Here is a 23,072-nt window from a genome sequence, read left to right on the forward strand (position 1 = left end):
CCCATTTGACGCTGCGGTGAGGCATCGATTGTCGAGGTGACACCCTGTTTATCGATCCTTTTCCATAGGTTTAAATGGCAGATCAATCGATACCTCGCAAAGCACGCCACGAAACCTCCGCGATCCTAACTCGTGTCGGGGGCATGTCGTGGTTATGTCGGCTCGAAATGAGGCGAATACGTGGAAATGACCTCTTTTTTCCCTGCTCACATTTCGACGGAGCGAGAGTCGCTGCCAAAAACCACCTACGTGCGCAGGATTCACAGCAAAAGTTACGCGCTTTTCTCCCGGGGGCGCGGAATGCACGTCGGACGGGTGCTTTGCATATCCGAGGGAACGTTTGATGAATATTTCAACACGCAGCGGCATGGCATACCTATCCTACCGTGCCCGGAGAAAAAAACACCCAACGAATATCCAAAGTTGCCAAATTGCTAACACAAAAAGACGGATTTTCTGGGTAGCCTGTGCATTATTCCCTTTGAATTTTACACCGAATTTGAGCCGATATTTTTTCTGGGTTTTTTGAAAAAATCAAGGGGAAATATTTATGACTTTCCTCGAGAGGAATTTTTTTTACTGGGGAGAAATTTGGCAACGTCGGAATGCTCATACGTTGCTCTTACATGACGCGGTTGTGTTCGGGGCCTATATCGCTTGCTGGCGCGAGCGACCCCGCGTTCGAGTTCTCTTCAGCTAATGACCCCCCGACAACGAGGTTGCCATGTCGTCAGTTAAAATTTGGATATTTAACAAAGGGCTGAATGAGTGTAAATACTGGTTTTTTAGCACTATCTGACAACAAAGCTCGAGACGGCCAAAAATGATGGAGGGGGAGGGAGAGAGTGAGCAGTTCCGAAACGTCAACAAAAATCTGAGTTTTCGCGGCGGTCGGGAGATTTTTGTCTCATTTTTTCTGTCCGATTGTTTTTATTTTATGTTTGTATTTTTTTTATCACCGGACGCCGCGCCGTTTAAAAAAAAAAGGCCTCTAGAGATTAGAACACTCGCCCGCACATTACAGTGATGATGGCCTTTTTTATATGCTATTCCTCACTCTGCATGGACAATTTTACTGTTAAATGGTTGATTTTAAGAGTTGCGAATCGTTTCAATTTTTATCTTCGATATTCGTTGATGAATTTACTTTTTTTTTTAATTTTTTAAATTTGCTTTTACTTATTTTAATAGAGAGAATATAATGAGGGAGATGGGAGATTCTGTGAGACAAGGTAGGCTCTAACTTCAATTGCGGACCGCGTTAAGCAGGAAGGAACCAAGCCACATGATATTACCAAATTGAATTGAGCAATTTAATCGTTTACAGGGAAACTGTTGTTCGAACATTTGTGCAAATTTCGGTGAATTTTCAGCGTAGGGCGAAACCAATTCCTTAAAACTTTTAAAAGAGTCTGAAGAAATGTTCTCTTGTGAAAAATGAAATTGCCCCATTACATCTGGCAAAATGTGATGTGGCTTGGTTCCTTTCCGTGAAACCCGGTCCGATGGGCCAACTGCGCTGGTCACAGAATCATGAGTTGATGCATGCTTCTTATAGATTACCCTAAAATATTGGGATCCGTCCAAACAGCATATTTCTACGCCTAATATTACATTTTAACACCCTGACCTATTAGTTGTGGGCAAGTATATGGCACGCTGCGGCGCGGCGCGGCGGCGTGCTGCCAGCTCATAACGCGTACTGACTGACGCCTACAAACCTAAAGGGATACTTCAAGCATTGCGCAATGCGTGAAGTAGCCCCTTACAAACCTAAGGAGATACTTCAAGCATTGCGCAATGCGTGAAGTAGCCCGTTAGGTTTGTAGGCGTCAGTGCGCGTTTCGTGCTGGCAGCACGCCGCGCCGCTTCCGACGGGCGAGTGGTGAACGATTTTTTGCGGGGAGAGCTTCCTGGCGGAGAAACTCGTATATGGTGCGTATTATTTTCTGTACATTTTTTTTTAAATTTTCGACTTTTAAGATTACACACTGGCCGTGTAAAGTAATTAGTGAACTCTGAACGCTAGAAGAAGTGTAATAATGAAAGGCGGGTCGTGCGCCATGCGCGCTGCGGACGGAGCAGGGCGGCTCATGAAATTCTCCCCTGTGCTCTGCCGGTAGCTTAAAAAGGAGGGCAAAATTTGAAATTCCCGCCGATGAGAAATGGGGGGAAGTTTAAATTAAGCGGAAAATTGAACTAAGCAGGAAATGTTGAATTTTGGTCTGATGTTAGAACGGTAAGGTAAGCGAATCGGAGGCATGCTTCTTTGCTGAAGACTATCCAAAAGCGACGAAAAGCCCGTTCCGTTCCGTTTCGTTTCAGCCTTGGCGTGAAGTTTGAAATAAATGCCGATTTTTTATTCGATTCTTATTGGTCCAATCGCTCCCGGCCAGAAAGACATTGGACGAAATAAAACCGAGTATGAAATTCCTCCATTTTTTTGGTCGTCCTTATGTCGAGGCAGGCCTGAGAGAGCGCGAAGCGCTCACTGAAAGGGTTGGGCCGCGTAGCAGCCAGGGGGCATAGCCCCCTAGGATCTCAATATTATTAGGTAAACTACAAGAATCAAGCATCAATAACGATGCTGTGACCAACGCAACTGACCCATTATGACTTATTTCAACATGAAACGTAAAAGCACAAACGTATGTGTTGTGTTGCATTTAGAATTAAAATCAAAATACCGTGTACAACATTTCCGAAACAAGCTACTCAGATACGATATAAGTGCTGATCCGGTTGGGAGGGGGTGGGGGAAGGGGATGTGCGGAAGTAGCGGCATACACTGAACCGAGTCAGTAGGAGAAGTCAGACAAAATTTGGAAACTTTGAAAGCCCATTTTTTCGAAAATTAGAAACAAAAACAGTTTAAGAGTGGCTCCATTGGTTTTATCCTAAAAATGTTCTGTCAGAAACACCCCTTGAAGTTGAACTTATGGCGAAATAAACATCAAATTTTGAAATTCCAGCCAAAAATTGTATCTCCGAGCTCCTCTATTCGTTCGTTCTACTGTGCGGCAGTCGTAACTGATGAGCACCATCAACGAGAATCTCTCCCTCTGTTTACGTTTAACAATTCGGCGCGATGAGTAAAGTGTCAGTGGCCGCGGATGATTCACCGAATTCCGTTTTTTCGAGCGGAAGTAATAGAGTTAAATCCATGCTCGTGGATGCGATTAATTCACTATATTATGTGCATAAATCATCTAGATTGACCGGAATTAATCTGCGCGGGAGTTGCTCCGAATCGGAATCGTACAGAACTGAGCGCCGAATTTTATGTATCCGCCTCGTTCTTTAAATGGGAATCGATTTCGAAAACATATCTTCGGCAATTGAACAGCTTGTCCATAAAAGTGCTGAAGAAGGAGAGAGAGAGAAAGTAGTGGTAGTGATGTACAATGTACATTTACTTTAAAGGGATTCTTTAGCATCTATGGCCATTGACACGCCTGTGATTAGATTACATAGGAAAGCGATTTATCATGAAAAAGGAAACGAATTTGGAAAATGGTGAGGAAACAAGAACGTAAAATTTAGAGGATTGGAAGAAAAATAGAAATAAACAAAATAATAGATAGAAAAAAGGGTATAATAATGAAAATACTTGATGGTGGGGAAAAGTCCAGCACTGGATCTCCAATGTGGTGGAGAGTGATGGGAAAGTTAAATTTTTAGTTTAGGAGAGCGCCTCAATTCAAAAAGTTAAAAAAAGATAGAAAGAAAGAAAGAAAAGTAGTAGTAGTAGTAGTAGTAGTAGTAGTAGTAGTAGTAGTAGTAGTAGTAGTAGTAGTAGTAGTAGTAGTAGTAGTAGTAGTAGTAGTAGTAGTAGTGGTAAAGAATGAAAGTAGTAGTAGTAGTAGTAGTAAGATAAGTTTATTTTAAAGCGGTAGTAGTGGTAAAGAATGAAAGTAGTAGTAGTAGTAGTAGTAATATAAGTGTATTAGAGAAAGAAAGAAAGAAAAAAATAAATAAAGTAGTGAAGTAGTTTTAAGTTCCTCGTTTTTTCTTTTTTTCAATTTGATGAAATACTCAAAGCGTCCTGTTTTCGTGTGAAGACGACATACGATTGCAAATGAGTGGCACATTTTATTATCACAAGCGAGAAGAATTCAAGGCGCTCCAATGCAACTATTCGTGTTCTCGGGTTGTCCTCGTTGCATACACAAAAAATTGAAGGCGCTCTGGTTCTCGTACGCAGAACGTATGGCTGCGGTTGATACTTCTTAAGGGTTTTCTTTTCTACGTCGTATTTACAGTCGTGTTTAAATCACTTTTTGTCTGTTTCTCGTATTTTGTCTTTTGACGACTTTCAGAGATTTTGAAAATGTTTCTAACATGATTGAAAAATGGCTTTAAAACACATTGAAAACTGTTTTTGTATTCTTACAACTTATTTCCTTAAACGTTTGAAATACAATCGTTTCAAAATCGTAATTTAAAATATGTTCTTTGTTTATTTCCCTCGTTTAAAATAACGTCCAGTGAAATATTATATGATTATAGGAGATATTTAAAAAAAATATGTATTACTATAAATTGTGATATTAGGGTCGTGACGTAGCTGCACAGAAAAAAATAGATGGTTCTGACGACAGAACCTTCTGTTCACAGGGCTCCTGCAGTTTTTTTGTTACACTTAGAGAATTTTTCTGTTGTGAGAACAGAATTTCGGTAGTGGGAACAGAGTACTCTGTCCTCATAACGGAAACTTCTGACCCTGTTACAAAAGAAGTGCAGGAGCCCTGTGAACAGAACTATTTTTTCAGTGTGATTCTGTAACCATCAAAATCATCTTGTCAGATATTTCAGGAAACAAACCATTGTGAGTCGCAATGATAGCTAATCAATTTCAAGCCCAAGCCTTCATGTTCGAACCCGTTAACGTCGGGTCTTCGATGGTTAACCTCTACCACGTTAATTAGGGTGGGATATATAAATTGAGTGCACGATGATGAGTTCGCGAAATCAATTCAGAAAGAAATGAAAAGGCGAAATGCTATCAGCAACAAGTTCGCGCATTGATTCATATTGAAAGCGGAGTGCCATTATTATACGCCGACATGCGAGACGGTCGTTTTCACGAGTGAAGCACAATCCGGTTGGCTATCGATATTATTGTCCATTTGAATCTATATTAAATGATCGATTCTTAATGTATTCTGTGATAATCGATCTTTTCCAAAGGTTTCACAGGCAGATCGATCGATTCATCGCCAAACACAACCCGCTACTGGCGCAATCATTGAAATAAAGTATATCCTTGTTCAATCAAATCGACAGTAAGCGTTGAGGGATCATGAGATCAGCACGTTGCGATGAACAAGTTTCTCCGCACAGTTGTCAAAGTCAGTCGATGCGCCACAAGACCGGGTCTAAATTTGACGTATTAAAATCAAAAGGAACTATGTCTATTGTGACATGAGCTTTCATACGCATGTATTCTTATGGATCTCAGGACTCATGTCAGAATAGATATAGTTCATTTTGATTTAAATAGTCTAATTAAATAAAATGAAACCAAGCCACATTTGTGGAGGAAGTTCTATTCCAAACTATACCGGTTTTTCCTAACCGTGGCAACCCTACGATGGGATATTTGAAAATGGAAATTCGAACATAATTTTAAAGATAGCATGATTAAGAGGTGACTTTTAGGTAATGACTTACCTGAGCAGCGGAGCCCCTGTTGAGAAATTCCATGGAGCATGCTTCCACAATGATCACAAAACGTAGGCGTGATGTAAGAGTGAACCTCCCATTTGTGTTTTGAATCAATCTATACGATCAAACAATCAAGCAAAACAAACGGGTACAAACATCCATCAGGCAAAAACGAAAACAAAACAAAAACAACAGCTAAGCAATGTGACCAGAAAAAAACAAAACAAAACTGACAGCACTTAGAGACTGGTCATTCAAAAAACAAGAGAATGCTAAGACACATTAGTGAAGAACACTAAAGTACTTTGGTGAAATCTCAAGCTGTTAGTGTACTGAACTAGTGAGAGACTGTTAATTTTCGGATCATGAATAAAATAAATCGACGCATGTATTCGAGAGATGAGAAACGCGGCGGCCAACAATAATTGAATAATTCAAAAAATAGAATAAAAATTTGTTTATTCCATTTTTTAAATTTAATTTGTACGTGGAGTCAGCTTACAGTTAGATGTGTTACGATTCCAGCAGTGTTTCCTGGTGATTCTAAAAGATGGAGAATTCTGGGGCTGAAGATGAAATTGTTGGATACAATCAGAATACGCTTAAGTGCATAATACATGCAGCACTTAATTTTACCAATTTATTGTAGCAGTACCCGAATAAACTAGGTTACTAGCCCAAATTTTGCGGTGCTACCTCAACATGAGTTGCGGAGCTACCACATCAATTGGAAGTATGCATATCACCCAACCAATTCTGCCATGCTAAGGAAGAACGCCGTATGAGCCTTCGGACGTTGCCAAATTTCCTTCGATAAAAACTGAATTTACCGCGAAAATTATAAATATTTTGTTTCAAAATTTTTGGACAATAATGTGCGCAATTCAATCTAAAATATCTGAGAATTTTAAGGAAAAATATGCATAAATTTCGTCAAAAATACATCGTTTTATCGAGGGAAATTTGACAACTCTCGAATGTTCATACGACGTTCTTCCTTAGCATGGCAGAATTGGAGTAGTACCACAATTTCAGTGGATTACCCCTAACACATCTACCCGTGTATAATGTACCAATATTGATAGAGTATAATTCCCGAATATTTTCCGCACCCGCCTGATCCTTTTTGGGTGTGTTCCATATTCCTCAGACTCCTCGATATGGCCTATGATATCCCTCAGAAACGGAATTCTGGATACGCCACTGGGTGCGGTTACTTCCAGTGGACTGAAAGTTCTCGAGGGTTTCTGCGGGAGGCGAAGCAATCACGATCCGAGGAACTTTTAAAACAATCTAAAACTATAAAACAAGCAGCGTGTTCCAGTCGGGAAAGTATTTGAGTTTTCGACTCGTCAAGATTCAAAACCTGGAGCTACGATAATATAAAAACATTGGAAAACTTTCATTCACTCGTGTTCCTGATGCCGCTGGGCTGGGGCAGGAGGCTTCGTTTTTCCGTTTGTTCGTCAACTTTCAGGAGAGGGAGAATACGCCGGTTGCTCACGAACAGTTAAAGTATACGCAACAAGTATTCCACGATTCACGGTAACTGCCGTGCTCCGAGAGACAGCAGTATGTGCCAAAAAACAAAAAGAAGATTCGATGATCGCCATATTTTGTGTCAGAACGACTCGCAATGCATCGCATCGATAAGTTACATGTTGTTAGCCTACTTCTCTTTTTATCGAAGTTTGAGATCGCATTTCACGAGACTGATATTCTTTTCCTGAATATATATTATTCTACCTCTTCTTCTCTACTGCTAATGATTGTTAAATATCTTCTTTACATCTATTAATTTAATATCTTCAAGTGCTGTTATCAGTACAGCACTTGAATACAAATCCACCACCACTTACCAGATTTGATGCACAAAATCAACGAAATAAAGGCAAGGTTTTTTTATGGGAGAAATACCGCATTCGACACTGATATCGAAACAGCAGTAGAATTCGAAATTTTTTCCCTTAAAAAACCCCTGCCTTTCATACGCTGAATTTGTTAGTCTGATTTGGTAAATGAATTCTCCTGTCTCGTGACAACAGAAATGCGATTTCAAAAATAAAAATGGCGAGTTGCTGAGTACGTGAAACTAATCGCTGCGATAAATCGCACGTCGTTCTGACACAAAATATGGCGTTCATCGAATCACCTTCAACTATAGAATTCTTTAAAATTTCGACTTGTTTAGTCTCCCTCTGATTTGCTTGTCTATTGACATAACCAGCATGATGAAATTACACGTTGCCTACTTTTATCTCGCGTTAAATGCGTTCACAAGAAAGCAAAACAGCATTCTGCCATAATATTTTGTGAGTACATTATTCATAATCTCGAGAGGAATTTGCAATGCGTTATGCTGCTTGCCTATTTTATGAAAACGAAATAAAAAGAGAGAGGAACTTTGGCAACGAGTAATTTTCTTTGGCCAGAACACTATTTAGACTTCATTTTGCAATTAGGAACCACAAATTCTAGTAATTCTGTAAATACAGTCATGATAACAAGGAAACTAGTGGTACATACGTTGCTTCTGAACTAAGTCAGAAATTGTGTGGTTCGTAATTGCAAAATGCAGTCCAATTTCCGACTACTGCATACACTGCTGTATTTTTTAAAAATTACTCTCGCCGACGACATCAGAGATATTGTGCAAAATTGAAATTTTTATGGTATGTGAAATGCATATGTTGGTAAAATAGACGAAAAGGGTTGAACTTCTAGACAATCAAAATGTATTCAGAACCTTACGCATCTCAATTATTTTGAGCAAGTTAACTTTGATTATTAGATTCAAGAGCATTTGCGAGAACTTAAGAAAATGAAATTGATTTCACGGCAAGTTCCCCGACGAGTATCTCTCGAAATTTCCAAAAATAAGTTATGGAAGTTCAGGTATAGAGGTATAATCTTGCATACTGCAAATTGAGTTTGAGCCGTTTCAGTGACTGAAACTCATTAAAAACTTTCCTCCATTCTCGGGACTCCGCGATTTCGTTGCGATGCCGCACTTAAAAACTTCACCTATCAAAATCGAAATGGAATCGGGAAGTAGAAATCGGGATATAAAATGCAGGGGCGCCGTTTGCCCGCGGATCTGCGTTTTGCACCCGATCCGAGGAAAATTGCTCGGTGCGGCAATGAAAAAGGAAGATCGCAGGCGGAAAAATCGTCGGAAGGAGTTTTCCGCGGAATTGATGCGTGTTTTAGAAGTTAGGCTAGGTTATTCGACTATTTCGTCTGACAGCGCGACCGTCGCTACTAGCTGCTTCACCTAAAAAAAAATTAAGAAGGAAGAATAAACAAGCCGGCCAGAGAGCTGATTGTTGAAATCGATAGACAAAGCTATAGACCAAGAGAACAAACGGGATATTGAGGGATCCGATTGGTGGAAGAGGGTGATGGACAAGGAAGGTAAATAACAGACTAAAACCAACCATTTCCACCGACTCATTCCGTACTCCCTACGTCTTCATTGTCCATTGCTTTGTTTATCAATTTCATCAAAATCAGCCCACAGATTGGCCTAACGCTCAGCGAGCCTGCCTCTAGACCAATAGGTCCCACGTTCGAATCCCGTTGTCTTCCGCTTTATCCATCGTTTTGTCGAATGAGTAGAGGAAAGGCGAAAGGCGTGAATGGCCGAAAATCTCCAAAACCTCAAGGCAGCATGAACGTTGAACGTTAAGAAACTAGTCCTTCCAGTGGCGTGGCATGAATGATCGGTTATCGATATTTTCCCATTTGAATCCGTGGTAAAGAATCGATTATTAAGATTTTCGCTGCGAACACCTGTTAATTGATCCGTTTCCAAAGGTTTAAATGACAGATCAATCGATTTATCGCAAAGCACGCCACGCCACTGAGTCCTTCATGAAAATGCTCCTCGGTTTTCGCTTTCGATTCAACCGCAAAGCCCCCGTTGATATCGTTTAACGTCAAGTTCCAGATTGCCGAGGATTCAGACCGGCGCTGTTGATAAACCGGAATAATAACGACCACGAGAACGGACAAGGTAAAAAAGGCGGGATATTACATAGAATTGGCTGCTTCGGCTCAGCTCATTTTTCATTCTTTTCGCGGCGGCGGCTGTTGAGGTACGCAAGAATCCGCCGTCTGAGCGTATTGCGCGTGTAAAACAGAAGAACAGAAGACCGAGGGAGGTAAGAATCACTTAATTAAAATCGGAGTTATTGATACAAATTGGAGATCCTTAGCTCGGCCCCGCGGGCGAATCTGCGCTTTTATCCCGCAACCCCCCCCCCCCTCACCCCTTGCGGGAAACCGCGTTGTCTGAGCTCGTCATTTTTCCGAGGGAGGATCTTTCACTTTTTATTCCGGCTGAGATTGACGGCCAGAAATGAAGTGTTTAACGGGTGACAGCCAATTAAATTAATCCGACTGCTTTTGCATCGATTCCCCTCCGTGAAATTCTTTCAACGCACCTCTGATCCCGACAAGGCTCTTAAGAAAGTAAAGCCGAGTTAAATCCGCCTTCATTATCTCGGTTTGAGAATGAAAATACGATGGCTGAAATTCGAAACCGCGTTCAATACCCGGAAAAAACTTGTATATTTTGGGGGAAGATCATGGCCTTGAAACATTTACAGGATGACTATGGATTTTGAATTGTGTTCTTTCCATCATCTTAAAAACACAAGAAAAACTTTGGGAAACTTTCCCGAAACGTGTAATACTTTTGGGACACTGTGTATTTACCATTCTGCCTTCATTTGCCTTCGATCTGCGTTCATTTTCTCGGTTTAAAAATGAAAATGCGATGGGTAGAATTCATAACCACGTTCAATCCCTGGGAAATTTTTTATTTTCAGGTGGACAATCATTGTCTTGAAATTTTTACAGGATGACCAATCAGTGTTCGAAACTCACCTTTGAGTTTTAGCAGCCATGTGGCGCATCAAGCCTAATTTTTAGGCGCCATTGAAGATTTTTTAGGGGCCAAATTGACTTTTTGCCTGTATATTACGGCGCATTTAGTGAAAAGTTAGATGCAAGATGTTTTCGTGACAGAACTAGTGAGTCTGTGAGTAGCTGTACTAAGGGAAGACAAAAGCGCTTAGAATGAAATCGTGAATGATAGAACAAGCACAAACTATTCGAAGAAGAAAAATTAAAAAATTTCGACTAATCACCTAATATGAAAATTCAGATTTTTATGGGCCACGTTGGCGCAGAGCCTTCATTTTTCAGGCGCCGTGGCCGATTTTTTGGGCGTATTTGGCGCGTTGGCGCCTGTGAGTTTCGAACACTGATGACCATGGAATTTTGAATTTTTTCTTTTCCACAAGAAATGTGTTTCTTATAAACGCGAGAAATACTTTAGGAAACTTCCCCGAAACATGTACTGCTTTTAAGACAGCCTGTGCACTTATCCTTGTATACTTTCTGAAGGGAAAAACTAAGAACTATAAGCGAACGTCTTATCCAGATTGTGAAATTCAGAGTGAATTTCAGGCTTTAATGATGCTCTTACTATGATTTTGAGCCATTTTCCACAAGGACAAACTCTTTTATTCGCTCTAACAAGTTGGTAACCACACGTAGCAAACCCATCGGCGCCCCTGCACACACGAAGATCGGCAACCGGGAGAAGCGATTAAGCCACGGTTCGGGCGCAACTGTCACGGGTGAACATCGAAAAATCGCATTTGTACCTGTCAGACCTACAAATTATTCCGCAGCTATTTTGCATTTTTGAAACGTGCTCGTCGCTCGCAGCCGTCGCACCGGCGCACGGTGGATCGAGTCAATGGGAGAGGCCGGACAAAATTTGGAAACTTTAAAAGCTTAAAACTCCATTAATACAAAACTTTGAAATTCTTTAAGTGGTTCCATTGGTTCCCTCGTGAAATTTTCTCGTAGACGCACCCCTTGAACTTTAAAATGCGGCGAAATAAACATCAAAATGCGTAGTTTTAAGCAAAATTTTCTTGTCCGACCTCTCTGATTGACTCGATCCACTGCGCGGCGCGGCCATTGTCGCCAGAAAATGCTGAAAAATCAGCGCATTTCCCCAATAGAACCCATGTAAAAAATCCGTATTTTGTCGCATAATCTGGCAACCTTGGGCGCGGCGTGCGCGGCAGCGAGAGCGAGCGCCACGTCGAATCGGAAATCGCCCGCTCGCCCCCAACTTCCGCCAATATCGTCGTTTCTCTGACGGAAAGGCGTATCTTAATTTCCTCGTGAGCCATGTTTCGCGTATAAGTCCACGGTTTCTGGGGCTCATCCGGAAACAGAGAAACGTCCTTACGTGAGAGCAGCGACGAAAATTACCACCGAAAGAGGGCAGGACGTGGCCCCCCGCAAATAGGGGCTCTTCAGTGTTGCCAGATAGAGCCGAGAAAAAATCAGCACAAAAGAACGTAACTCCATTTGGAGCCATTTCGCAGGTAGAAACTACTATTTCTGGCGCATCCATAAAAGCAAGTATCTGCATGGAGAAACTAAAGGCACTTACGTTCCTTCTGAAACGCAAAATGCTCTTATTGCAAAATATGGTCCATTTAAACGATGTCAAATTACTGCTGAAAATTTGCATTTTTACTTGGAAGCTAATGGACAATTTTCACTACAAAGGAGGGGTATCGATAGTGGCCGTTTTGGGCCCACCTTGAATTCCTTAACTCTACGATTTTTCACTCCCTGAGGGTTTATATTAAACGGAATGCATCATGATCTGGTAATTTTCGGCCACTAACACTAGCCTAACACTAGCCTGTACACTGTGTGACACTAGTGTACACTAGCCTGTATAACATCGGTATGAAGGCCGCACAATGGATCGAGTCGATAGGAGAGGTCGGACAAACTTTGGAAACTTTAAAAGTTTATAACTCCGTTTATACAAGCTTTTGAGGTTCTAAGAGTGGTTTTATTGGTTTCCTCGTGAAACGTCCTACTGCACACACCCTTTGAAATTTAAAATGTGACAGAGTAAACATCAAAATTTCCAGTTTTAGTCAAAAATTGCATGTCCGACCTCTCCACTTGACTCGATCCACTGTGGGCCGCCTTCAAGGAAGAAGGTGGGACTACGATCGAAAGCCGAAAACTCCGCATTTCTTGTTCAAATTGGCCTGCGGAGTGCAGAGTCATGTTTAGGCCAGTGCGAAACCAGAAACGGCCAAATCACGATGAATGCCGTAAAAAGCAAAACCTCTATGAGCAGAGAATCGTAGGATTCAGGAGATTCAGCTGAAATGCGGCCCTAATCGATATCCATCATTCGTATTTTACTCGGAAATAAAAAAAAATTCAATGAAAATTTCTAAAAAATTTCGGGTGATTACTGTGAAAAATCAGCGGAATTTCGGACAGTCATTGTTACGGGAGAAAAATAATTTTGTGAGTAGATTTTGCAACCTTGGAATAAAAATACGTTCCTTCGGCTATGAAACGATTTGAATCCATATAATATAACCAGCTTTTATGGCCTAGCTTGGCTACCCTGAAGCTCTTTAATCTCCTCATCAGCGCACTGCGTGCTGTCGAGTTTTTTTAAAACTCGAAATGAGCCTGTTGCGAACATTGCCGTTCAGAGTAAAAACTCCTGGTAACTCATTCTATTTTTTGCTCCATTTTTCGCTTCACAAAATGTTGTTATACAGGAGATCAACAAGCATTCATCCTTCGTAGTTCTGAGGTAATAAACCGCCGCTAGATAAGGTACGCATTTTAATGTATTTGTACGTCCCCTCTTCAAAATTTCACATACAGCACTGTTCGAATTGTATGCGAAATTCCGATTAATCGATATAATCCAATATAATATAGATAACCACCGGTGACAGAAATCTTCATAAATTTATATATTCATAAATCGATATACTTGCAGTAAAGATTCACCGGAGAGAAACCTCAGAAAGTTAGCATGATTAGATGCGGATTCTCGTATCGGCAACTATATTAACGTCCCGGAGACGATTTTGCCTATACGCTCATTTGAAGGCACTTTGGATTTTGCAACTGAGAGGAGTAAAATCACAGGGAGATTGCTCGACAAGCTGATAGGGAAAACACTATTCTCGATTAAAAATTTCAAATTGTCCGCTTTTGTTTTATTTAACATTTTTTCCTAGTAAAAATGAATGAACATTGGTAAATGAATTTTTCACACACTATTTTGTGCATGACAAATAGACAAATTAGTGAAAAATACAACGAATTATGTGTTATTAGTAACTACTTTTGCAAGAATTGATCGAGACAAACAAGATGTGCAACCTTGCAAACCGGGATACAAGTTTTTCTGCATTTGCCATCAGAATTTTTTATCTATACTTAAACAGAATAATTTTAAGAGGTAATTTGAATTTGTTTAGTAACGGATTTTAATAATAGCAATACTCGGATTTTACGGAAGTATAGTTGGTCCCGCGATAAGATGGAATTTTAAAGACGTGATTCTTGATACTAATAGAAATCAGAATTATATTTAATTACTGACACATTAGAGTTAAGCCGTTGAAACGTTAGAAAATACCGTTAGAAAAGAAACAAGGTTTCGGAGGATTTTAATGGAAAATTGCAGTACGGTCATATTATTAGCATAAAAAGAGATGAACCACAAGATGGGTTATAGGCTAAATGACCAGAATTTAAGTTTCCTAAATTATCCTTGACTATTAAGAAAATACTAATACAATTTTAAGTCAGAATGCTCCTTCATTTTTTGTAAAAAATGAAAAATTGGAAGGAATCAGGCGACGCCTGCCTGTACTTAATTCACTGGGGGAAAAAAACACATTGAATCTAGAGTCCAGACTTGTGAAAACATTGACAAGAAAAAATACTCTTGACTCAATCAGATTTTTGCTTAAATCAAAAGGAAATCCGCTCAAATTAAGAGGCTTGGTTCTTGATTTAAGCAAAAATCCGATTGAATCAAGACTATTTTTTCTTGTTGATGTTTTTAAGAGTCTGGACTCTAGATCCAATGTGTTTTTTTTCCCAGTGTTACATACATTCGCTTGCACTGACTTTTGCTATACAGAACCACAATTTCTGGCCAATTTTGTAAACAAATTATGCGCTAATAGTTTGCTTATAAAGATGAGAGCTTCTATGGACAAACCAGAAATAATACTTCCTCATTGCAAAATGTAGTCGGATTCATACCCTGTCTACTGGTCCATTGTGGCAGAATCTTTTTTGTTGAGGCAACATTGTAATCGAGGGCCGTTCGGATTAGTAGCGGGGCGGAAACTCGCGGGGTATAAAAAAGAAGCTTTTACGGAGCGAATAAACGTAAATTTTTACGGTCTAGCTCACGCCCCGAGTGGACAGTGCATGAATTATTGTTGCTCGAGGTTGCGTGGTTGTGCCCAATCATTACCTCGCAGATTCTATACGTATTTTATGTCCATCCGGTAAAAATATAAATAAAATAAAACAAGCAGTTCCAACGCCCAAGCGTTGAAGGGCGCTTCTTTGACACATCATATTACTACCTACGTATGTACCCGAAAGGCTGACGAAGATGGAATTTGAAGTGGGATTCTTTAACAGCATACGCAAAACCCTTCAAACTACAGATCGACCGCGAAGATCTGAGACTTCCCACAAGCACTTTGTGACGAGTATATGTTGGTGGTGAATGGAAACATAAAGGATCCACTGTAAATCAGACGACGGGAAAGAGCGGCGGAACCTCTAAAGCTGGTGCGTCAACGCGATCTAGCGGACAGCGGCGTCGCGACGCCGCGAGGTAGGGCGCGCAGGTCGCGGGGGAGCGGGGCCGCGTGAAGAGGAGTTCAGCCAGGGGGAGGGGAAGCGCGGGTCGCGGGGAAGAGAGGGACCGGCGGCCGGCCGGCCGGCGGTGACATCGGCCATGGATGAAAATATAGGCAGCGCTAATGTCTCCGCTAACTGGAGTTGGGGGTCCTTATTTATTCTCATGGTCCATGACATAACCTTAAACCTTCCGCTCAATGCCGCAAACAGCTGACGTGTCGATGCTGCGCCAATAAAATGAACCAATCACAAAGTAGCACAGTAATACGTCACTAAAATGAAGAGATCACGTGACTGTTCGTAATATTTTCAAATCGATCTGAAAGTACTGCCTCGGATATAAGTATTTAAAGCATAAGGAGGCCCTAAAATACTTTAACCAGGTAATACGTTCGTGCGAGATTGTTATGCTTAAAAGCAAAACATTTCACGAAAACTTTTACGAATACCAGATGCAGAAAAAAATCAAATTTTCCCGGGTGTACCAGAATGGCGTCATTACCCATAAGGCAAAAGGGCATGTAGTATAGTACATGTTACATCGGGGGAGTCGAACGGTTGGAAAGGGCGCATCTGGTACCCAGAAGCGCCCAAAAGGTTTGATTTTGTGACGCATTTGTGCTTGCCTGAGGAGAAACCAATCTTCGTCCACGGAGGTAAAATTTTTAGGAGACAATTGGATAGAATGAAAAAAGAGGGAGGAAGGGGGCGAGTTAGTAGTAGTTCTGAACTTTTCGCATGATTTCTCTTTTTAAATCGTAAATGTTAAAAAGAAGTATTTTAAATGAGAAAATGGGCGGAAAATAGGCGCCGAACTTCATTTCACTTGACGGGCAAACTATTTAATTTAAAATATAAACAAAGCCACGGACAAAACTTTGTGAGGGAATTAGTCAGATTTTTTTAACAAAGGAGAGAAAAAGGTATCCCCGGTAAAAATTGGCAGTAGAATCTGTGTTCCAAAATACCATAGACCTACAGCCGGTTGTAAGATTTCCTATATTTTTTATAGCCGGCTACACAATTTCTTATAGCCTTTTATAGCCGATGGCGATTAAGCAATAGCCAGGTGATAAAGTGTATGCTAAACGTTACTAATTACGGATGCTAGGACTTAGTGAGTTTTTTGACTACTGCTCTCTTTTTGGGCCGTAGTATCTTACTTTATTTTGCGAGGAAAGCTCCGTACTTTTGATGGATGCCTGCCATTCCTAATATATTAGAGCGCCTTCAGTTTCGTATGATACTGTGCAATACCTCTGGGGTGAAATAGTTGCTTCAAGCGCCGTGGCACTCCGCAGCGCAGCGGGCAACCAGGCGCCTACAAACCTAACAGGGATACTTTACGCGTTGCGCAATGCACGAAGTATCCCTGTTAGGTTTGTAGGCGCCAATGCGTCGCCGCTCCGCTTTGTGTTAGACTCTAATGTTTAATCTGGCGGAGTCAGCGTTATTCAACTCATGATTTTGAAATGTTTGCACATTCTGTATGGATTATTCTCATTTTAATTGATGAAAAAAAATATGTATTAAAGGAAAATATAATGTATGCTTTGTAAATATTAAGGTGGTTCCGTATTAAACTTAATGATTTCCAGAGCACATGAATTTTTACACAATTTCTTATAGCCTTTTATAATCGATGGCGAAAAAGCAGCAGCCAGGCGACAAAGCGTAAAGCCAGGCGATAGGAACTATCGCATAATTTTTTATCGCTTCGTATAGGTAGTTCGGCCAAATGATTTTCTCCGCATTCTACAGCCAGCAATAATATTTTCTGTAGCCTTCTTTAGCCGGCTATGAGAATTCCTACGGTATTTTGAAACATAGCTCTTATCGCCAATTTTTACCAGGGATGGAATGGCTAAAACGGATAAATCGCAAAAATTGAGCTGCTGATAAAACAGAAAAACTTTGAAATTTCCTCACATTATATGACCTTCTCTTTCACATATTATAAATTGCCTTCAAAGGATTGAATAGGCGATGTCACGACTGTGGAGTTAAAATAGTTGCTGAAGTGAAAACACGTTTTTATCGAAGTTGACTCCTTTGATTGGAGAAAACAACTTCGGCAAAAACAATCCGCTGCTCCTAATTAACTTCACTTTTAACGAACTCGTTTATAACTTATCATTTTTACTGAAAAAGTAGGCAGGTTATTCCGAATGAGTGGCAGCACAGAGATTCAACGCAGAAAGGATTCCACAAAGCCTCGGCAAAGGAAAAAGGAAATGCACAGTTCTGCCGTGCTTAGGAAAAACACCGTATGGACATCGAGAGTTGTCAAATTTCTCTAGACAAAACATGCATTATCGTGGAAAGTTGCACATTTTTCCCCTTTTTTCAGATATTTTAGACTACATTGCCAACAAAATCGTCTGACAAATTTGAAGGAAAATATTTACACTTGTCCCAGTAAATTCGGGTTTTATCGAAGGAAATATTGCAACGTCTGAAAGTTCATGCGGCGTTTTTGCTTAGCACGGCAGTGGGGGCGTTATCGCATCACACACTGTTCAGTTTTTCATTACGAGACCAGCAAAAAAAAAAAAAAAAAAAAAAAAAAAAAAAAAAAAAAAATGCATCGGCCTCCCTCTCCCTCGCTTTAGAGGAAAATGTGTTCGGTTTAGTATGCTGCCGCGCTAAGGAAAAACGCCGTATGAACACTTGAGAGTTGCCAAATCTCTTCCGATAAAGGGGTTATTTTTGAGGAAAGCTACGAATAATTTCCCTTGAAATTTTCAGGAACTTCAGGTGAAATTGCGAAAAAAATTGTGGGAAAAATTTGGGGAAAAATACTTACAAATTTTCCCGAGAATTTGTGATCCACCAGAGGAAATTTGGCAACGCTTGGTGGCTCATGCGGCGTTTTTCCTTAGCACGGCAGTATGGAAGCAATTTGGATTCTCTGGCATGCGAGTTTTGCTTTATTAACTGTGGTTTCATCGGTTACGAGGAACGAATATGTTGGCTTCGCGGTTGCAAGAGGACATTGCGGGCGGGCTAAATTGCCGATTAGGATCGTATCTTCAGTTTCTAAGTGTAGAAAAATGAGAGCTATCGACAGAAACAGTGTATGGCGAGAGTATCAGAGGCAGTAAGGTTTTCTTTTTTATTTTCATCGCCGCGATGGAAACTCGCGGATGGACACTGCGATAACTTAGATCCATCAACGTTGCCATGTTAAGCCATTAAAGTGAGGAATTTAAAATGAGTTTAAATGGAGGAAGATGCTGATTTTTCAGCACAATCCGGCAACAATACTCCAATATAACTCTCCAGAACTCAATTCTTCTAAACTCAGCCTTAAGAACTTTATTTTTTACACATATGCGGATCCAGGGGAGGGAAAGGGCTGCCCCCCCCCCCCCCTTCGCCCGAAAAAAGAGGAAGAGGAAGGGATGAAGGATGGAGAGAAGGAACGGAGGAAAGAGGAAGGAACCGAGGAAAGAAGAGGGAATGACGCTTGTGTTTGGTAATTATCCATGACGAGATTAACTCAAATTGCATATACGATGCTTTCAAATTCCAACAATTTTCTCTTACGCCCTCTCGTTCGAGGTGTCTGGATCCGCCTGTGTTTTTAGACGAAAAATAAATCAGCACCATGCTTTGAAATTTCCTCCGATGTTTCATAACCATCCATAGTCATCTTGTAAACATACCTGCGTGTCGATCAATTCCTACACATCTATCACAGCCATGGTAGCCAATGATCCCACTTATTCAAATATATACATAATGTTGATATTGTTTGATCAAATCAGATTAACTATTTAATGTAACCTGTTTGAAATAGTAGATTTTGAACGAAAAAGTTACTTAGTTAAGAGAGCAAGAGCTCTTTACACTATGCGTTCGTTTTATAAATAAAATCGCACGCTCACTACTAATGAAAGGTTGAATTTTTCGCTAGTTTTGGATCGATGATAGAAAAAAAGTCGATGATTGAACAACTAACATCAATTGAAACGCAAAACATTGTCCAATTCGCAACAAACGCACACAGAAGCAGTACCTACAACATAATTTCGCATGCTCTGACAAGTGAATACGCTGTGAAAAAAGATATAATAAACGAAAAACAACAGAAATCTAATGCTGAAATTATTCGTGCTGCGAGACGTGTATTTGCAGCGGCTGAAAAATAAAACTTGTCACTTAAGAAGTCTCAGTGATTTTAAGAAGTTCTTAGTGTATGCGGTTCCCATCAATACACCGTAAGATTACGCTATCCTAGAGCTATCGCTAAAAATTGCAAAGGTTATCCAAAGATGCGGATTAGCGTATGGGAGTTCCTAAAAATTCAAGGACGACTAAAACTGTAAAGAATCTGATCTTTACCTTTTAAACGAGGGGAATTCAGGGGAAAAGTGGGTCTAAATAAATCACCCTCACAGTATATTCTTAGAAAAGAAATATTTTCACCAACGTCAACTAATGTGCTAGTATCCAACAGGCTTTTTGATTTCTCACGACGGATTAAAAATAAATTATTAGTGAATAGCCTGTGTCACACTATCAAAGGTAGCCATCAAAATATGAGGGTCGGGTGTTGTGATTGGCTTATTCGATGACTTGGACCAATCACAGCGCATGACTTGACATTTTGATGGAGTATTTTGATAGTGTGACACAGGCTACTGGAAAACGTGAAAACCGACTACCTTAACTGAAAACCATCCAAAAACGCACACACCAAGATGCGATTCTACAAACTGGCCGACAAAAATCATCGAAAACAATCGACGGTGGATGAAAATCCAGGCAAGATTTGTGATAGAGCGGCGTTTAAAAGAAAGTTCTCTACAGCGAACTTTCAAAGATGCATTGACGAGTATTCGATCCGGCAAGTTGCTCACAATCTATCAGGTCAGTATTAAGCTAGGGCGGATTTCTTTACACCGAGTGATTCAAGATTTTGTGAAGATATTTCAGAAGTTGATGGAGAGTTAAGCAGAGATTATTTTTTTGGCACAACATTTTTTCCAAAACTGATTATTATTAACTCCCCTTTGAAATAAGTATGTACTCTTTCACAGTGCAGTAGCAGTCATGAGTCAAATTATGAGAATTGAGATCCATGGGTGGCCATATTTATTTTATTTCACGCATTAATTGTAAAAAAAAAAAATAGGGAGATACTCCTATCATCGGAGGATTTTCAGAAATATTGGATTTGTAGAGGGACATATTTCTGTAAAATGGATGACCTCCCCTGAATTATTAAACGAAATGACTTTTGATCTTCATATGTGCTGAAAAGTAGTGAAATGCTCAATGATTTTCCCAGAAGCCAATGTTTGGCTGCTTTTGTACGTAAACTTCACTACGATATTTTAAAAGAAGAAAACAAAGGTAAACAGAAGTGTTTATCTCTTAAAATTTTGGAGGACTTCATATCCGAATAGAAGTGGTTATGGATAAATATATGTTACAGAATACATTTTTCATCCATAGAATTGATTTCTTAAATATTTCCTAAAAGCCCTGAATCGCCTCAGCTATTTTTCACGCCTGTCATTACTACATCAAGTCGTTTCTCTATTCATTCTTTTGAATGAAATCAGCTAACGCTGGTTGTTACTAGATACTTCATAGAAACGCAGATGAGTTAAAAATGAAGCGACTTTACGTACGAGATGCCCTCATGCCACACAAATCTCGTCTTTCATTCACATCAAACATCTACGAAACGACAAACGAACGATAAACGGTGAGTAACAACAATGCTATTAAAAAAGATGAAAAGAGTGGTGATGTAAACATAGAGAACTGGTCAAAAGAGGGGGACAGCGAAAAGGAAGAAGACAGAGAGGGAACAGAATAAGGGCGAAAAAGTGAAAAGAAGGGATTATGAGTGCTTCTGATTTTAGGCTTTAAGTTTCCACAAGACTAATCCACAAAGAGCGCTTTAGCTGTCAAACTAAAGTCTAACACTTTCCCGGGCACACGAACAGGGAAAAACCAGAAAATCCGTTAAAGTTTTTTCTCCTCAGTACGCTAACCCAAAAAAGGAATGGTCCCACAGAACAGCGGGAGAGGGGGGGAAAGAGAGAGAAGAGTAAAGGACAAAGATAGTTGAGTGGAAGAATATAGTTGTTAGGGGAATAGTCAAACAGTGAGGGACACACACAACGACAAAAAGGCAAATTAGACGAGAGACCTTCGCACTTGAGTCCTTGATGAATGATACCGTACAGGAGGGAGCCGCAGTGATCACAGAAAGTTGGAGACCCGTAAGTGTGAACTTTGAACTTGTGCTTCGTTCTGGTGGCCTGTCACAATATATTACAACATACGTTACTACCTGTACAATTTTTACAGAGTCATAGATACAAATTACATTGCAACGGATACACTATGGTCCTATAGACAAACGAATCGTCGAATTGAAAATAGGCCGTTGTTCGGGAGCAGTACAAACGTTAAGAAACCTCACGAGTGAAGTAATTAAATACTACAAAAAAAAGTGTCTTTGCACTGAAACTAAAAAAGCTCTTATCATAGCGCATGGATACGACTATTTAAGGTCGAGTGACGTGAGTCCTGCATACTGCATTACTGCCGTGCAACGCAAAAACGCTGTAAACGCCATTTTACATTTTTTGGAAACAACGTATCATAGCAGAAACACCTGCGTACCTTGGGACAATGTTTTTGCAGACTTCTTTTGCAAATACTATCAAGAACTTCACCTGAAGATTTGAGGTGCGTGGTAAAACGGTGTTTATTTTATAAGGTGTCAAGTTAAAAAAAAAACGAGGGAAAATCTTGATGGATTTACAGCGTTTTTGCTTGGCACGGCAGATTATTTAAAAGCACGCAGCTTGTTCTTGCATTGCTACATAAGATATGGATTTATCGATCAAAGCCATTGATAACGATTCAACAATCAATTCGCTGATTGAAACCATCGAATTATGTAAAAAAGGATCGCTGCGGTAACTTCAAAACTAATAGCGTCTAAGAAGCATCGAACACTACGCTACTAGAAACGAATACTATCGCGTTTTTGAGCTATTAATATCTACGCATAATATGGAAATGGAAATGAGAAAAAAAATCTGAAAAAAGGCGTAACGCAATACTAATATTGCCTTGCTAGAGAAATATTCCGTAGGATCTTTCAAACGCTGCTAAAGTTTTTTTTAATAAAACACAAATTTTGGGGAAAATTTGTAAGTATTCAATCCCATATTTTTCAGAAAAATTTTGTTTCGTGAATTTCAATGATAAATATTCATAACTTTCCTTAAAAAGAAATAAGTATTTTTTGACAGTAAATTTGGCAACATCCGGTTGTTCATACTGCGTTTTTACTTATCACGGTCGAATATTTCCGCGACCTTGACATAAAAACGCAGCTTTTATTGAAAGTTTTACCTCGACTAAAATCAGCGATTCAGTTTTTTTCGCAATTCGCTGATCGATGAAATTGCAGATTCTCACCATGGCTAGAGATCGTAGAACTGGGAGATCTTCCGTCGATTCATTGAGCTCGGCAATTTTTTCGTTTTGTTTTTATAACATTAAAGGTTTAAAAGTGTAACTGACTTTGGAAAAAAAAACACGGAATGAAAAGAAAACATCGACCGATTTTCCATCACAATTATTCAGTGGCGTGGCGTGCTTTGCGATGGATC

General features: G+C 40.0%; 1 protein-coding gene across 4 annotated transcripts in view; it reads right to left on the minus strand.

Moving 5' to 3' along the window:
• LOC109034870 (Protein C kinase 53E) overlaps positions 1 to 23,072 on the minus strand; it is a 337,504-nt gene that overhangs the window by 120,602 nt on the left and 193,830 nt on the right. For 2 of the 4 annotated variants that reach the window (XM_019048244.2, XM_019048242.2), the window contains exon 4: positions 5,674 to 5,782. In XM_019048244.2, coding sequence (XP_018903789.1) covers positions 5,674 to 5,782 — 109 coding nt within the window. Of the gene's footprint in view, positions 1 to 5,673; positions 5,783 to 21,592; positions 21,705 to 23,072 lie in introns of all 4 variants that reach the window. The other 2 variants (XM_019048243.2, XM_019048241.2) reach the window with 1 other exon arrangement.

The sequence above is a fragment of the Bemisia tabaci genome, chromosome 5 (assembly GCF_918797505.1).
Source record: "Bemisia tabaci chromosome 5, PGI_BMITA_v3".
Classification (NCBI taxonomy): Eukaryota; Metazoa; Arthropoda; class Insecta; order Hemiptera; family Aleyrodidae; genus Bemisia; species Bemisia tabaci.